This window comes from Lolium rigidum, chromosome 1, assembly GCF_022539505.1.
Source record: "Lolium rigidum isolate FL_2022 chromosome 1, APGP_CSIRO_Lrig_0.1, whole genome shotgun sequence".
Classification (NCBI taxonomy): domain Eukaryota; kingdom Viridiplantae; phylum Streptophyta; class Magnoliopsida; order Poales; family Poaceae; genus Lolium; species Lolium rigidum.
The window spans coordinates 36,455,199-36,473,660 of NC_061508.1; the positions used below are offsets into that span (position 1 = coordinate 36,455,199).

General features: G+C 44.3%; 2 protein-coding genes across 2 annotated transcripts; one reads left to right on the top strand and one right to left on the bottom strand.

Annotated features, from left to right (window-relative positions):
- The first annotated feature begins 9,700 nt into the window (after positions 1-9,700).
- LOC124671111 (pectinesterase-like) lies at positions 9,701-15,071 on the top strand. Its single transcript, XM_047207541.1, has 2 exons — positions 9,701-10,757; positions 14,281-15,071. Exons 1-2 carry the CDS (start codon positions 9,701-9,703, stop codon positions 14,973-14,975), a joined length of 1,752 nt encoding a protein of 583 aa, XP_047063497.1. The 3' UTR covers positions 14,976-15,071.
- Positions 15,072-15,711: 640 nt separating this feature from the next.
- On the bottom strand, positions 15,712-16,625 carry LOC124671123. The gene is made up of 3 exons (XM_047207549.1): positions 16,360-16,625; positions 16,115-16,239; positions 15,712-15,972 (listed from the first exon to the last, which is right to left on the bottom strand). The coding sequence occupies exons 1-3, from the start codon at positions 16,534-16,536 to the stop codon at positions 15,858-15,860; spliced, it is 417 nt and encodes a 138-aa protein (XP_047063505.1). The 5' UTR covers positions 16,537-16,625; the 3' UTR covers positions 15,712-15,857.
- Positions 16,626-18,462: the final 1,837 nt, after the last annotated feature.

Consider the following 18,462-nt stretch of genomic DNA (forward strand, 5'->3'; position numbering starts at 1 on the left):
TTGTGGGTCATCAAACCCTTACAGTGTAAATTCTATATTAAATAAAGCAAGTAAATCTTAAAGTTTAGAAAAATATTGGCTCTTCTTCTGATCCACTTTTTTTTTGCAAAACGAGATTACATCCGTATCTTTCTGCTTAAGAATTTGTCTGCAGGGTATTAACTCATTTATCACTCACCACCAAAATGATCTCACTTTAGGTGGCACCTCTAACTTCCAAAGAATCTTCCAGCGATGTTTGAGTTCTGTAGCAAGAACAATCATTTGTGAATTGGCCTATAGAAAGAGAAAAATGGCCAAAACATCAGGTTCAACAAAAGAATTGCAAGATATTTTCCTTGTTCCATTGGGCCACCTCCTCGTTGACCAATTCACTAACTCAAATAAATTTTTGAATCACACTATAGGTTTCTTACTTAGTTTTGACTTGTCATCCCAAACCCAGATAGATGACCCATCCTCTTCTCCTTCACTTGTGTGACTATCATGACAAGAATTCCATTCCAAGGAGTAAAAGAACAAGAAAAAGAAACGAGGTCAAGATCTGTTGTTACCAGTACCGACAAAATGGAGAAAGTGTCCTCCGGGAATGCAATCTACTACATTATTTGGTGTAGCCAAAGAAGAGGATATCCGTCTTCAGACCAGACCCATACCTCTCATTTTACAATTAATGCAGCACACATCTTTGACTCCTTCATGTCCTCAACAAATTCATTTGAATTTTGAGCAATAGCCAACATACTCTTCTCCCCTACTTCAGAAGCAATGCTAGAAGCCTTGTTTGGAAGTCTAATTATCTTTAGCTTGTTCCAAGTGAAAGAGTAACAATTCTCCCTTCCTTTGTGTGTGGTATCCACATCATATCGCCAAGGTCTTCCAAGAAGAACATGGCTTGCATCCATATCAACCACATCACACAATATATTCGAGCGATAATATTTACCCAAGGAAAGGGGTAAGTTGCATTGCTTTGTGATTCATAGTTTTGCTCCTTTCTTGATTGAGTCTATACGGATTTGGGTGGTCTTGAGTTTCAAGGTTTAGATGATTAACCAAGTTTTCATAAACTAAATTATCAGCATTTTAGTTTTCATAAACTAAAATATGAGCTCATTGCTTACTGTCCATGCAATATCGCATTCCAAATATGATATCCATTATGTTTCCTTGTGGCTGATAATAATTCGCGAACATGGAAGTACTTGCCACAAAGGACTTGATCACACAAGGAGTCCGGTTTCGTCATCAATCTCCAAGCCTAGTTTGCGAACATTGCTTCATTATTTGAATGGTTGGAAGTCCCTGAACCCCATACCACCAGCGGATTTAGGGATAGCTATGTTTCTAGTCTCGTCCCGTGGATTTTTCTCTTATTTTCATCTCGACTCCACAAAAAAAGAGCCACAACTAATTTTCTTGAAGATTTTCATAGACAACATGAAGCAGTCTATAGAATAAGTAGGGATTGTTTGGTACACACCTTTAACTAGCACTTCCCTTCCCGGACTGATGATGCTTTTAGGAGTCCACGCTCTGGCCAGCTTTTTGATCTTAGCCAAAATATGTTTAAATTGTGAATTTGTAGACCTTCCTAGTGTTGTTGGGAGCCCGAGATACTTCTCCACTAATAACTTGAAACTTATTCCCGAAGCAAGATGAACATTTTGATTCATATCCCCAAACCTTGTCGATATGTTTCCAAGGTAGCATGCAATGTTGTTGCACACAATGTCGATGCTTGTGTAAAGACCAAACAATCATCGACGAACCGTTGATGGGAAACCCAAGGGGCATGGATTCACACTCTAATGCCTTTCCTCGCTCTCTTTCCCCTCTAGAGAAAGGGCGACCAGAGTAGCGAAGAAACATTTCTTGGCATCGGCTCCGGTGACTCTCTCCGTTGTGACCCTTATGCTCGTTGGTGTGAAAGGGGTCACCATATCCGCTGTCGGATACTTAATAGCTAACGAATTAGACAATGTCCCCACTAGAAACATGTTAACACAAGTGCATAAATAGGTAATTATAAAAAAATAAAACTAATTGAGGAACAAATCCAAGAGTGGTCTTGGTTTAGATTTTGAAAATAATGAAACATGTAATCATGTTATAAAATACTCCCTCTATCCTAAAATATAAGACATGCTTTCTCGTATGGTGTTTGATGCATAACTTTGATCACTAATATATACAAAATTATGTGGTTTCAGAATGTATAAATAGCCCATCACTGCATTTGTCTTCCAAATCTCTTTCATTTTTTTATATTTATAGAAATATTGTTGATATATCATAGGTATATATCACTGTTAAAGTTATAATTGGTTGACCAACAAAAATTAAGGGCGTTTTATATTTTTAGGACGGAGGAAGTAATACAAAAAAAACTTCTGAATTGCGTTAACGCGATATAAAAGAAAATGTGAAGCATGAACTATGTATTTTTCCTCCAAGCTCCCAACACATATACCACCAATTAACCAGAAAAATTAACGCAAAAAATTTAGCTTGTGATTGGCACGCATGACTTGATTGTCCCGATAAGAAGACATGCATGACTCAATGAAGTGGCATGGTTAATATTTATTGGTTAATTCCAAAGAACTAATTTATGAGCACATTTCTGACTTCATGGTTATGCAATTTTGCTCGGGCGGCTATCAATAGTTGAGGTGATGTGGAGTCGTGGAGACACACATGTGCATAGAAATATGTGTGTTTTCTAAGCGAGGATGGAGAATGTGTGTGTAGGGAAAATGCCAAAAAATCGGCCGAGATACCGATTTATCGGCCGGTTTATCGTGAATCAGGTGGTAACCGATAAGATTTTAGCATATCGGCTAGTTTATCGCGCCACTGATTTTTGGCATGAGAGCCGATATTTCGCCCGATATTTCGGCAGATTGTGAGTGAAATTTCAATGAAATTTGGTATGGCAGTCGATATTATCGTCCTATGGTTTTGTAAAATTATGCATTAGCTCAAATTTTCCATTATTATTGATTCAAATGCAAGGAATCAAGGTAATACTTATGTGCAATGCTCCAATATTATTTTTTGCATAGCATATTATAAAAAAATTAGTATAAAAACTACGATTTATAAAAATAAGCCGATAAATGTTTGACCGGTAAAATCGATTAATCGGTCGATAAACGATTAATCTTCATTTTAAGGCCGACCGATAAGTTAATATTAACGATTTCTTGAACATTGGAAAAATGTGCAGTCGATCTCCTTCTCTCACGCAATAGTCTCGAGTGGTGGCAACAGGTTTGTTGTCTGTCAATAGGTTCGGGGCTTGGCCTCAGCCAATGTTTCACAAAGGAGAAAAAACTTCTTCCAAACTTAGGTATGCAAGAATCGTCTCATCGTCCTACGATGGTTAATCCGACGGCGAGCGGCATCCCGGAACTAGGAGCCATATTGTTATTTTGTTTATCCATTTCAGGTTTTTTGTGTGTAAGAGCGTGGAGATAGATGTGTGTGTCTATCAAACTATCTGCTTCTTCATGGACCAGAGACAGCGGTGGAGCTAGAGTATTTGAACCAGGGTGCACACAGGGTGCCCAGACAGATAAAAAAATAATTATAGGTGGTGCATATATAGTGAAAAAATGCAACTTTACAAAGAATTCTTTCCTAGCTGGGGTCCTATGCACCCCCTTAGCTTAGAGTGGATCCGCCAGTGACCAGAGATCGTCTTCACCAATCTCCTCACCGAGGTCTATGATGCTCCGACCCTCGCAAGCACAATCACAGTCTTCCCTCCATCCTCGGTAGCCAAATAAACATCAAATCTAGGTTATTCTTCACCGGATGAATCCCGCTACCCACGGGAGTAGCTGCGCACCCCTTCACCGTCCGACACGTACCCAATAGGTCAAACCTTGTTTACCAACCCCGTGTGTCCTTATAACGCATTAGAGGCAAACTTAGCGCTAATCAGCGTTTCTTTCCCGACTAAGGGATAATTTGGTTGCAAACGTCAAAATTACCAGGGAACTAGACGGGGCAGTTGGGATCCGCTCCCATCCCAGGTTAGAGGCTGCAGCGTCCCGCGGCGGGGAGACCAGCGGTGGCGCCATCGAGGTCTCAACGACGACGCGGCGGGCCGTGGTTTGGCGGAGATATCCTGTCCATTTCGATTTGGCCTCTAACCCTCACCTCCCTCTCCCAGATTCGGATTCGAACCGGGTCCTCTCGTTCGATGTGCAAGTCCTATCATGTTCTTCTTCCCTGGCTGCGCATGCAAGCGTTGATGGAGATGCGGGAGCGGGGCAAGGGCGGCTCGGTGGCTGGCGCTGCTCGTGCTCAGGAGCGGTCAAGAGTGTCGGTGGTTGTCGAGTGCTCAGAAGAGTGGTGCGGAAGACGCTGCCGCGAGGTGCCGCATCAAGGGGGCGTCATCAAATATTGTGTAGTACATGTTTTATCCACATGTTCCATTCCTCGTCATTGTGCTGATATTTTCGAACCTCGGTCATAACTTCACACTTTGCTCGATGGACACAAATCAGCCTCAAAGCTTCTAAAAGAGATAAAAACTTAGTTACAACCCAGTTGAAACTGACATGACGCTAAATTCATCACATAAATCTAACGACTTCGGCGGCAAAACAGTAGGAGAATTCCCACACGCGCAGCTAAAACCGCATCACGAGTTCACGACCTACATGGCTACATACTGCTTGGTTTTTTCCCAAATGGTGGCACAGGCTGCTTGGTACTTGTATATGTATGTCCATAAGACCATACTAGGAAGCATAGGCGCGGCGGCACGCCGCGCCCGTGACACCGAATTTTTTGCGTGTGAATGATTAGTGTTATCTATTTTACTTTGAAGTGTGATTCTGATAACTTGCAATTTCGTTTTATCTCAATCAAAAAATAGCTATTCAATATGGCTTGTGTTGAAACTGTGCCTCGTTCAAATCACTAATATAGGTAACTAAAACTGTGAATAAACTGCAGCTTGCACTGACCTCTGCTATATCAAGAGTACATTTTTTTATGATGTACTCGGCGTGGCCCCTCAGGTTCTGTTATCTTCAGCTATACTACGTATTCGTCTCCTGGTAAGATGGAGAACGCACCGCAGTTTTTTATACAGCTGAACTATTTAGATGGGCCACGCTAGACAATGCGGTCCACATGTAGCTAGCTAATTCTAATGAGACTCTGTCCTAGAAGATGTAGATGTCAAAACAGATACTCCACTCGCTGGGTGCCGTGGGGCGGTAGGAGAAGGATAAATCGAGGTACCATCGAGACGAAGGCGGAGGTGGCGGCGGTCAGCCCTAAGATTTGTAGACAGCATGCCCTCCACTCGCTTCCTCTTCAGCTCCGGCGCTGCAGGGCATGATGTTGGACCCGGACGCCCCGCAGCTGGCCCGTTCCCCACTCTGCGGGTGTTGAGGCTGGCCTCCGCCAGCAAAGGCGCCTTGCCGGCCCGGGGAGGAAGCTGGTGCTGGAGCGCCTCTGTATGGCTGTTGTCCACTCTACGGGTGTTGAGGCTGGCTACCGCAAGCGAAGGTGCCTTGCCGGTCCAGGGCGTAGGGTGGTGCTGGAGCGGCTCTGTACGGCCGCTGGGCAGATCAGCCAGTAGGCTAGGAGGCGCCGTTTGCATGAGCTGCGTTGTCACTGAGAATGTGCGGCGGGGAAAGAGATGCGGGGAACTGGAAGCCGATGAGGTAAAGCGTGAGCAGGCATGGATTCCGTTGTAGTGGCTGGTATGCTATCTTTTCCTGTTCATTGCATTTAGTTCCTAAATTCGAACCAAGATTCTGTGCTGAAGAAAACTAAGAGCAAAAGCCAACAACTATAATGCTTTGAAACACCCATCATATTGTTTAGCCTGGTGAAATTAGTTGTTAGTACTGTGATTTACAACTGAAAATTAAAGAGACCGAAGCAAAACAAATAGCACAGCCGAAAGGGATCAAAATTTTATTTGATTGAAATCAGAGTCTCCGTGATGGGAGCCAGTAAGCAGCAGCAGAATCTGAGTTAAAGCAACGCTTCATTTGCTTCAGTGCTATATAGTTGCACATTTGCTTCAGTGCTATATAGTTGCAGTAGAACATAAACACACGTAAAAGAGAGGCAACTCTTGATACATTCATTCATTGCACATATGCAGAACTACACATAGTAGAAAGACATTCAGAGAAGGCAGCCGTCAGGACGCTGCCTCAAAATGTCCAGGAACTAAGCTCTGGCCATATGCCTTTCCTATGCAAACTACGTTCATTAGAACACTTCATCTTTATTAGATAGCTTGAGAACCGAGCAACTATAACGGTGAGCTGCTGATTTGCTAAGCTAAGCCCTCTGACACGATCTTTGTCCTGCAGTTAAACTTAGGTGGTCAGCTTTCATTCTGCATTCTGATGGAAATAGCCAAGCAAAGTAGGATCCAAGAGATTACTGTAGCAATACCTATAAAAGAACAATGAACGGAAAGAATAGTCAATCGGACACAAAAAGAATACACCGTTAATGCAATAAAATAAAAACCTACCTAGAAACATCGATGTAAGCAGCAACACGTAGAGATGGCGAAGCACTTCTCAGTAGACTATATTTCTCGTGCGTAGTCGGCTCCCCAGACTCATGGAGAGCTAGTACTTTTATTAATCCCTCCCGTGAATTCACTTGAGATTGCAACATAGAATTGCCCACGCAAACAGGCCGCTAATGCAAGTAAACGCGCACCTTATTAAGAGTCTTCCTCTGGCTCTTATTAATGATCACTGCAGTATCTGTTTTCCAAACTGATAATTAATATGCATTGGTATAGAAAGACATCAGCAGATTCCCATGGGCTTCTCTTGGAGCCCCACATTTGTTTTCACACAGTATCAAACTAATGTTCTGGAAATAACAAAAAAAAGTATTGTGTCATGTGCTTCCACGAATATGACCGAAACATTACTCAGCTAACAGCAAAATCTCTTAGGTTATCTATGTCCTCTCTAGTTTCCTTAATGTCTAACTGTTAGATTCAATACTTTGGATAATCCTGCAAGGTACGACAAACAAAGTACTAAAAGGAAAGTTATGAATTTGTCTTTTTCATGAATTTCTAGGCTATAAAAAAGAGAAAATGTGGAGAAATAAGATATCATATCACTGGAGTCCTAAAGAATTGTGCCACAGAAACTGCAAAATAAATAGATAAAGCGAGATTATCACTCACCTGCAATCTCTTCCCAGTATTTCTCCAGGGCTATATTCTGTCATTTGCAGGAAACCGTCGGATGCAATATCTGAAACATCAAACCAAGAATAAAGACATGTTCACGGAGTGCAGATATCTACATCAATAGTGAGATGTGTGGAGTATGATGTCCATAATGAACTTCACAGTTGGAATTATCTAGCAATCTCAGGTACGTCATAATAAAGTTCAAGGGTATGCCTTCCCATTCATTTAGTAAGGGCGTCATCAATTTTTTTGTGTGTTTTACCACCACCCAAGCTGCAGATCTTCATTTCTTAATTTCAGCATGTTCTTTTGTACACTTCCATCACCCATACCAAGATAACTGTATGTACAAACTATATAAGAACAAATAAAATAAAGCATTTTATGATGCTGTAGATTAAGAAACCTACCAGATTTTCAAGCTGATGTTCCAAGCTGGAACACAGAAGAGTAGACGGGCTATAGAGTTAAATGTAAAGAAGAAGAGAAAATACATAACACAATATGTAAGCTATTGTTAGAAAAGAATCTAGCCTGAAGACTAAAGGAGCAAGAGTTTGAATATGTTACAACGGGGAAGTTTAAAAGAATAGATAAACCGTGGGGCAATAGAACTTGGTTTCAAAATAGAAAAAATGCACAGAATATTCTTCTTGCTTGGAAATACAGAGCACACATGTAACCTAGTACATAAGAAAGAAAATACATAAATTCACATATAACCTAGTACATAAGAAAGAAAATACATGAAATAAGTAGACGTAGGTGGAGTGTTCTTGGCTAGAAAATAAAGCACAATAATCAGACAATTTCTAAACAAAGAAACATCTTGTTAACATATGAACCAGCTGTTTGAATACATGGAAGCGGAAAAATTGTGAAAAAAGTATATATGGAGGAAAACGTAACCTAGTGCAACATAAATAAAATACACGAAATAGGTAGTTGCTTGTTTGCGATAAGATTTCGCATGTAAGGAGAACCAACACCCAGCTGTTTATGGTCATGTAAAATCATAGTGTCTCTATGGAAGAAAGCACCCCACCACATGCCATGGAAAATTAACCCCATGTCCATGTCCAGGCGAAAAACCATCATGCTGAAGCTAGCCTACAGTTTGCGAGCATGAACTCATGATCAAACAACATTGGGAGGACATCATGCTCATGCTAGAACAAAATAGGAAGTCATGATTCCGAAACCACGTTCTAAGCCCTGCACCTTGAAATAGGGGTTTGTGAGAAAAACCTGTTTTCATGATTATTCATGCAAAAAAACTGTGGCTACAAAGAAACATTCTTCATCGAACTGTAAAAAAACACAATTTGAAGTATAGCACCACAGTAGAAAACTATGATGATCATGCAGCAAAATAAGATAATGATGGGATTACATATACCTCTTTTAACGATCTGGATTTATCTATATAAAACAGGAGGTGCTATGGCACGAAAAAATCAGCGAACTAATGACGATCTATTGGTTACAGCAAGAAACTGAGTTGGAGAAGAAGTATACCTCTATATTTTTGCTCTTCTGGTTCCTCCTAAATTCCTGTGGCCAGATCAGCCATCTTGGAAAAAAATCGAAATAAATTGAAATACACATAGAGAGAAAGCTGACACAGGAATTTTGATGCATAGACAGAGCCAATGTCGTCCTCTATGCCATCAGCCAAGCGGAAAGGAGATATGGGCACTGACGCCATCAGCATTTTTCCATCCATGGCATCGTGGAGGTGGACGGTGAGCTGGGTCTCGCGTCCCAGGACGCCGCGCTCGTGGATGATGGCCGGGCCATGGAGACAGCCTCTGCACGCACCTCCATGGCGAGGTAGGCACAAATCCAATGAGGAGACGTGCGCTGACCGCTGCAGCAGTCCGAGCCGGCCATCTCCGCAGCCAGAGGCCGGCTGAAAATCGCCCCTCCATCGCCACCATCGTTTGTGGCGCCTGCTCGCTCCTTCTCCGCCGTCTTTGATGGCGGCGAGGAGTCCGCCATCAACCGTCGCCGGAAGCTCCAACCAGCTCTTGCCAGCGCCATGGCCCCGCTCATCAGCGCTGCGCTGCAACAACCGTTTTGGGTGAGAAGGATGGGAGCGGCGACCTCGATGGGAAGGAAGAGGAAAAAAAAGAAGGGGTGGGGTTCGGGCTCTATCTGCTAGAAATCCAAGCGGTTGAGTGGGCCCGATAGCACCGCTTTGACCAAGACTTATGGGGAAACCCAATCACCGGAGCTATGCAGGAAAAAAGGCTACAAACCGGTAACCGGTTGCCCATGGAGTTAGAAAAAAAAAAGAAAAAAAACCCATCCGGGTGAATCAAGGAAGGGAAAATAAAAGAATCAACGTGTCACTCAACGGATGGGAGAAACAGAGGATAAATAGCATGACTACAGTACTCCAGTTAACCCAAGAGCGTGAAATGGTTCAACTTTTATATAGTGTTATATGTCTGTCTCACGCTCCCACACAGGCTCTTCTCGGCAGCAATGGCGGCTTTCTCTCCACCTCTGCTCGTCCCCATCCTGGCCGTTCTCCTAGCAACAGCTGCCACAACCCAATGCCACACTGACAAACACCACGGCCACGCCGCCAAGGCAGCCTTGGCGCCGCCGGCTACCGTCCACGCCATCTGCCACACCACCCCGAACCCGGCATCCTGCCTCGCGTCGGCAGCCGTGCACCTCGACGCCGCCCATATCGCGGCGTCGTCCGTCTCCGTAACCATCCTCCCCGGGAACATCCTCTCCGTCTTGCTGGCGTCCCTCCGCAGCGCGCTCACTGCCGTGTCCTCCCTCTCCCCCGTCCTCTCCTCCACGCTCTCGGCGCCCCCGTCGCCGTCCTCGACGCCACTCCGGCGCGGCGCGGCGCAAGACTGCCTTGAGCTCCACGCCGCCACGCTGGAGTCTCTCTCGCGCTCGACCTCGCTGCTAACAAGCCCCGGCGAGAGCCTCCCCGCCGTGCGCGCGCACCTGTCGGCCGCGCTCACCAACAAGGCCACCTGCCTCGACGGCCTGGCCGGCGCGTCCGGCCCAAGGATGGACGGCCTCCTCTCCTCCCTCGACGACGCCTACGAGCATGTCTCCAACTCGCTCTCCCTCGTCGCCCGCCAAGGCACCGGCGGCCCGGCGTCCAGCAGCTTCCAAGCCACGGTGGCCAAGATCATCCATCACAACCGGCGCCTGCTCCAGGACGAGGAAGAGGACGACGACAGCGATGACAATAGTGGCGGCGGGGACGACGACAACAGCGGCAACGACAAGGACCACAACGGCAACGGGGATGAGAGTGGCGAGACGGTGATCACGGTGGCGAAGGACGGGAGTGGGAACTTCCGGACGGTGGGGGAGGCGGTGGCGGCGGCGCCGAGCAGGAGCGACGCGAGGACGGTGATCAAGGTGAAGGCTGGGACGTACGAGGAGAACGTGGAGGTGCCCGCGGACAAGACCAACATCGCTCTTGTCGGCGAGGGCCGCGACGTGACCGTCATCACCGGCAGCCGCAGCGCCGCTGACGGCTGGACCACCTTCCGCACCGCCACCGTCGGTAAGCACAAGCTATCCCTTACCTCGTACAGTAACATCTTAACTCGACTTGGACAGTGTCAAGCCGCCGGCCATTGCCGGGTGATGCCGATGCAGTGCATTGTCTGCACGTAGAATGCATCAACTTAGACGATTAGGAATCTTGGTCTGTGCAGATCTATCTAATTTACGTTTTTGGAAACATACCGGGTGATGGGTCCAGGTTCCGAGGTCCAGAGGTGCATGACTCGGATATTTCGCCTACTTGACCCATCCTGCATTCACGTGCATGTGCAGGTGTTAGCTAAAATCCGAAACATTAGCATGGACCTGCATGCGTGTCACCTGTCAGAATGTTTGGCTGGTCTTCTTTACAACGAATCCACCGGCAAAACACAATTCCTGTCGTCATGATGAGTAGGACCAACAGCGATCAAATGGGTTTCTCTGATCGTGCATGCATGCTTTTGTGATTGCTTTGTGATTAGTACATAATACATAAAATGGACATGAGTTTAGTAATTTCAAATGAAATAAAAAAATTGGATTCTTTTTTGGAATATTGTATACTTGTATAAAATTGTTTGGCCAAGAAATAATTATCATTTACTTCGGGGCAAAAAGAAAATTATGAAGAATACTGCGTGAGTAGTATTTTTACATAGCGAAATATGTTTATACGAGTACAATATATGATCATCTTTGATTTCAAAAAATATTTAATTTTGATTGGTCTTTCTTGAATTGCTGATTTATTTCCATTGTATAGGTGCCCTAGCAGGCTAGCACCCATGTGCACCGATGTATTTTACGCACGTACATGGAATATCTTCTCCTGTTGTGACAACTTTATGTCACGCTTTGCATGCAACACATCACCAGCCCCCTCTCCCATCTATTAATATGTGTACTTAGGGCATGTTTGAGTCAAATGATTTGTACAGAAAATTTGTAGGATTTTTTCTACTATGGTTGTTTGATTTGTAGGATTGAATTTCATATAATTTTTTTCCTAAGGAATTCTTTGCACCAGATTTCATAGGAAATCCAACAACCACTAATAAGTCTTTTTTTAGAATACTTTGCTTTTTTTCTGTAGTGGAATCAAACAAACTTTAGTTCATCTGAGTTCATGTAGGATTAAAGTGGCATGACATTGCACTCTTATGTTTTTCCTATCCTACGAATAAAACATGCCCTAAATTTGCAATCCTGAAGTTGAAAGGGTTATGCATTTTAAAATAAATAATAAATTAACAATCTGTTTGAACATGTATATTTATATTGATGATATCTATTAAACAAAGAGAAAATTAGGTTTTATTTCGATTTTGGAAACCTAGATTTTAGAACACAATGATACTTCATATATTTTGACCTAATGAAACCCAATGAAATAACAGCTTTTAAACAATGAACACAATGTGCTCTAAGTCAATTGCCAGTGATTTTTTGAACTATGATAAACCAAGTTTGAATTACAGTGAAACAAATTGTTTAAAAAAAATACTTTTCCTGGATTTTATTAATTTTCCAATGTTTCACCAAGTTTCAAAAGTCAGTTTTCAAAGATTGTTAATACATATTTAATATTAGTTTTATTTTGAAGGTATTTTTTTTTGTCAGGAACCCAAATATCCAAACTGTTTACGAGATGTACTTATGATTGAAAATCTACATAAGTGTCAAGTTACATAACTATATCCATCTAAACTGAGAAAAGAGATAAAAGAAAGCAGAGGAGAGAAAATGTGAGACATGCATGCTGTATCGCGTTGCACAGCAGAATTACCGCTCTCTGATCGAGAAGTTCGCTTATGGCAGTATTGCCGCTCTTCATACATACCGTTCTTGGCTTCTGGCGATCAATGTATACCACAATAATCCTACACCTACGGTTGTTTATTTGCAAATCAGGATCCACCAATGCTTACCATGTCAGCCCGTTGACCTTTTAGGTAACTATTTTTATTGAAACTTTCGCCAACTTTATTGGATAACAATCGTATCATTTACAAGCACATGCATAATAAAAAAATCAGGAGATATATCAAACCAAGTCCCTGTTCTACCCAGTTGAGCACTTCGGCGAACCAGCTCATGTGCCGCTCTGTTGGTCTCTCGGGGATAATGCTTCAAAGTTGCCATGCCTAGAGCCATCAGTAACTCCAGAAAATCATATAAAAAAAAGTAACTCCAGAAAATCATCAATGATAACAGCCCCAGTACCTCTGCATTTAAAGTGATATGTCACCGCGTCTACTACTTCCATAGAATCTGATTCTACCATGATTAATCTTGCTCCAATTGTTTTAGTTAGTTGTAGACCAGCAAGCAAAGCCATGGCCTGCTGCAATGAAGTTTCCCGCCGAATCTCGGATGATGGCTCCCGTTGCTCCTGTTTCACTATCAGCAGAATAGGCTGCATCAACATTTAATTTTAGAACTCCAGAAGGTGGTATGCACCATCCATGGCATCTGACCATATTATTCTGTCCTTTCACCTTAGCATTATTAGCCACAATGCCCTTAATACTCATTACTTCTCTTCGTGGATTTGGCGTTGCTTCACTATTCTTTGTTTGTCTCCTCATCCACCAAATGTACCAGTATGAGACCATCACAATTTCAATGTGTTGTGTTCATCATCCGGGATTCCAGAACAGAGAATCTCTTCCAAAATAGTCGACCCATCAAGATCAACTCCGAAGGCCTTCCAAATTAATTCTTGAAGCGCTAGCTGTCTCCATACTTCCGATGCCTTGTCACAATGAAAAAGCATATGCTTCAAGCCCTCAGGATCAACATTACATACTGGACAGTTAACAACAATATTTATATGTCTACTAGCAAGTATGCAATGACAAGGAACAATGTTGTGCAGCGCACGCCTGTTAAAGATATGATATTTTCTTGTTACTTTAGCATTCCAGATCTTCTTCCAAACCACATGTGGTGATGCGCTGTTTGTACCGTCACCTCTTTCCTGTCTCCGACTATACCTTGCTCTCCATTCTTCATGGTAAACCGATTAACAGAAAACCATCATGATTTGTCCAGATGCCAAGCGATGAAGTTAGGATGACTGTGATTTGGAAGGGGGATTTGTAGGATCCTCTCCACGTCAATTGACCATAGGTTATCTCTTAGCAGTTCTTCATCTCAAAACCCTGATTTATGAATTCCTAGTCGGTAGAGAGTAGACATTTTCCTCTTGGTGACATAACCTGATGGTTTGGGCTAGATGGTACCCACTGATCCGTCCAAAACGTTGACGGTTGATCCACCTCTACTCTCCAGGTACGTTTGAATGTTTTCAGCCCAGACTGCCATGTGAAGGATAAACCCTTCTTCAGAACATCATTTTGAAGATCACCATATGGGTAGTATTTCGGCCTAAGGACCTGAGCACATAAAGAGTTAGGATCACTTAGAAGTCTCTAACACTGCTTAGCAAGCATAGGTTGATTTTTTGCGGGTTTAACTTATCGATCAGACATGCGTTAACTTGCACCCATCCTTGTGTGCGTGCAATGCAATTGCAGGGGTATCCGGCGAGGGGTTCCTGGCGCGGGACATTGCATTCCGCAACACGGCCGGCGCGGCGAGGGGGCAGGCGGTGGCGCTGCGCGTGAACGCGGACATGGCGGCCGTGTACCGGTGCGCCGTGGAGGGCCACCAGGACTCGCTCTACGCGCACTCGTTCCGGCAGTTCTACCGCGAGTGCGCCGTCTCCGGCACCGTGGACGTCGTCTTCGGCAACGCCGCCGCGGTGCTCCAGGCCTGCGCGCTCGTCGCCGGCAACCCGGTCCCGGGCCAGTCCAACGTGCTCACGGCGCATTCCAGGAGCGACCCGGCGCAGGACACGGGGTTCGCCGTGCACAGCTGCACCGTGGAGGCCTCGCCGGAGCTGCTCGCCAGCGCCGTCAGCACGCGCACCTTCCTCGGCCGGCCGTGGGGCGCGTACGCGCGGTCCGTGGTGATCGAGTCCCACCTCGGCCCGCTCGTGGACCGGGCCGGCTGGACGGGCTGGCCCGGCGCGGAGGAGGGCCGCAGCGACACCGTGTACTTTGGGGAGTATGGGAACGATGGCCCAGGAGCGCGAACGGACGGCCGCGTGGGCTGGGCTGGATATCACGAGATGGAGTACGACGAGGCGGCCCAGTTCGCCGTCGACAAGTTCATCTACGGCGACGACTGGCTCGGCGCCACCTCCTTCCCCTACGACGACGGCATCTGAACTTGCTCCAACAAACTACGTGTAAATCTCAGGCCGTAAGCTGTTAATTTGTGTTGTTACTGAGTTGATTCCGGCGAGCTGTTCACCAGGGTTCGTCTTGTGTCAGGGTCTAAAGAAGATCGGTCAGTAATGCTTGAATTTTCCTGAGATTTTCATCCGTATTTGAGATCTAATAATACGGCCAGACATTCCACTTTTCTGAGTTGAAGCCCAAACGAGTCTTGTCGCTGAAGCCGATAATTGGCGATGACGCGGCGAGCAGAAGAGGTTAAGGAGACACCAATGTCTGGAGTGTCGACAATGATGGCGACTTGCACACAACCTCCAGCTTCAGATCCACAACAACACTTCTCTCTGGAGAGTTCTATAAGTTCAGTTATTTTATTACCTGTCGGGGCTAACCTGTTGATGATTGATTCGTTCGTTAGAAATGGACGCATTATTTTTCTCTGTTTATTTCTTTGAGCGACAAAACCTTGCCACCGGAAAATGCTGCTGGAGTTTACTTCCTAGCCCAATCAGAGCAGAGGATTTGTAGCTCAGAGGTCACATATTGCAATAGGCAGTGGAAGGATCATAAATTCAGATCGCCTTATCTCCCTTTTTCATCGACGCAACTTGAGTAGTAGTCTGAAAATCTCGCCCTTTTAGAAATCTTTCTGAACCGTTTTTTCTATACAACAATATCATCGTCGTCACCGTTCTTTTACAAGTGATTCTTGAACAGTGCTACAACGAAAACAAGTAATTTGGCTATTTGCAGAATAGACTAAAACTGTGCTAGCTACGCAGGGCATTTCACAGTTTCACACATGCTCCGTGCTTCCAGTTATTAGCTTTTCCACTTATTGCTCTTACTTGATCAGTGCCCCCTTGATCAATTCAGTGCTTCCACTTCTGATCGTTCTTGGGCCGAAGAACGTCATCGTCGGCACCGTCTTCGAACACCCGGAGCGTGGCGAGGTGGATGAAATCGGTGACCTGAACTCCCACCGGCCTGAAATCGGGTTGATCACCCGTCAAATAAGTTTCAGTTTGATCAGACTCGAGAATTTCCCATCAGGCAACAACCTTCTTCTTTCTCCTAGCTTCACATACAGGAGAAACAATGAAATATTTAGATGGTCTGTTAAACTCACCATGGGAAGCATGCCTTCTCCGGCAGCCGCATTCCGAGCCTCGGGCCTTCGTCGTAGCCCTCGCAGACGAGCTCCCCCTTGTCATCCCTATAGCACACGATCCCTCTTACCTGGTCCTCAAACACCTACCGATCAGATAAAATCACCAACTTAGATAACTGCCATAGTACAGTCTTCATTATCTTGGATCAAAGCACAAACATGGATGGTGTAATGATCAATCAAGCAGAAAGATGGAGTAGTACCTTGTTGCTGGTTTCTGCAGCGAAGGACAGGCGTGATGATGATGGGTTGTAGTCATGGGCTGCAGAGGTTCTGAAGCTCAAGCCTGCCGCTGGCTTCCTTGCGCCGAATCTTGGGCCGACGCTGGACATGGGGGAAGAAGCTGGGTGAGGATGGCAGCTGGAGCTTCTGAACGCCATTTTCTGGTGAGGAGTCCTTGGTTCAGCAGCGGGACTTGTTGGCTACTGCCTACTGAATGACTTTCTTGGGAAGGGGAGGGAAGGGAATGGGGCTGGTGACAGAGTCATGGCACTTTTAAAGGTCTTGGTACTTGTTTGTAGTGTATGGTTGCTAGGGTAGTGGTCGGGGTACCAATCATCCGAAGGAAGGAAGGAGGGACGAGCAAGGTTTGCAATATCTATCTGTTTTCTTATTGCAATTTGTAGCTTATACTCAGCCTTCCATTGTAGGGTGTCTGATTAATATAATTTGTTGGACTATTTGCATGTTACTTGCATTTTTTAAGACATGTTCCTATGCATACATTGCATCATACATACACTCTGGCCTCGGAGAAAATCCCAGGCATTTCTCGACAGAAAACATATAAGATATCTGTTGTGCACTGTGTGTATTAATAATGCATATTGTGAAACTGTGATGACCATAGGTGATACCGTGATAGGTTGTTTGTAAGATCACTTAGGGTTGATGAATATGCAGAACAAGAAAAAAATGCTTAAAAAAATTCTCGTTTTGTTTCACTGTAACTGTCGACAGCTTGCATCATACAAGACAAGGAAAAAAAATCTACGAAAGGAATATCCACTGCAATCAATCAGCCATCCTTTTCAATCTGAACTAATCAGCCATCTTTGGTACACTTAGAGCATGTACAACGCAAAGCGGTAGCAGAGGCGCTTAAAAAATGAGATCCCGATCATAAACAAGCGTCGGTGCTAGGAGCTATCTTTTTCTACGCGTTTTGCGAGCGCCAGGCTCGTCTACGTACGTAGATGCCTACAAATTAGCCAGGAATGGCATGCAAACTGCCAGAACGGCTGGGAATTTATTCCCAGCGCTGAGTTAGCGTTTCCGTCGACGGGAGAAAAATAGCAACTATACACAGCTCATGGTTTAGTCGCCGCGGCACCGTCGTTGCCTCAGTTGGGTCGGGTGGGCCTGCGCCATTACCTCACCAACGTTATCATCATGGTTGTTAATAATATTCCTCAATCAGATTCATAATTAACAAATCCCTAATCTGCTTGACAGACACAGCTAGGCTTATCCGGTGATGTGTGCAAAGAAGTGGTACTAAGCTAATATACCATGCCACTGACCGTCTCATTATCAACGGGGCAATGATCTTAAAATAACATGGAAGGGGTAGCCACCTTGTCCTTTAGCTCATGATCTTAAAATAACAAGGAAGGGATTGTTATAGGCTTATATCATGTCAAACATTATTTTTCTTATAGCAATGAAAAGCCAACATACGAGAAATATTAACGTGTTCATATTTTTTGTTCTGTATGGAGTGACACAGATGAATAGAGCAAGAGATGTTTTTTTTGGGGGGGTAAAAGGATTTGCAGTTAGAACAGTGCAAGGAATGACACTTTTAGCGTGCAAAATCCATTTTAATTTAGAGTGCGAAACTTCTTGCTGCTTCCGTTTTGTTTGCTGCTTGCTAATGGAAGATGATTGCTGGAAGATGGCACACTGGTGCTGACAATTATATTTAACCTCCATCAACTTTCTTATGGGCAGTTCTATTGTGTCAAGCTGATACAAATGAACAAACTCAGTCTCATTCACAATATGATGGCAAAGTATCAAGAATGCACAAGACCAACACACCGATCAAGTACCAACATAAAGGACAAAGTAGACCAATGCCCACAACCGTCATTTTGTAAGAAAAACAAACTAGCAAACGTTAAAGGAAATTATACAGTAGAAAAATATGTGTATTCATTTGATTTCAACTACAAATCTATCAATCCTAACCTATCTTAGTGATTTTGTATTTCTAGCTTAAAAAAACAAGAGATTCCTGAATATAAGATACTCTGAAATGATAATATGCAAAAGCTAATAAAAAAGATTATGGCTAACTGTAT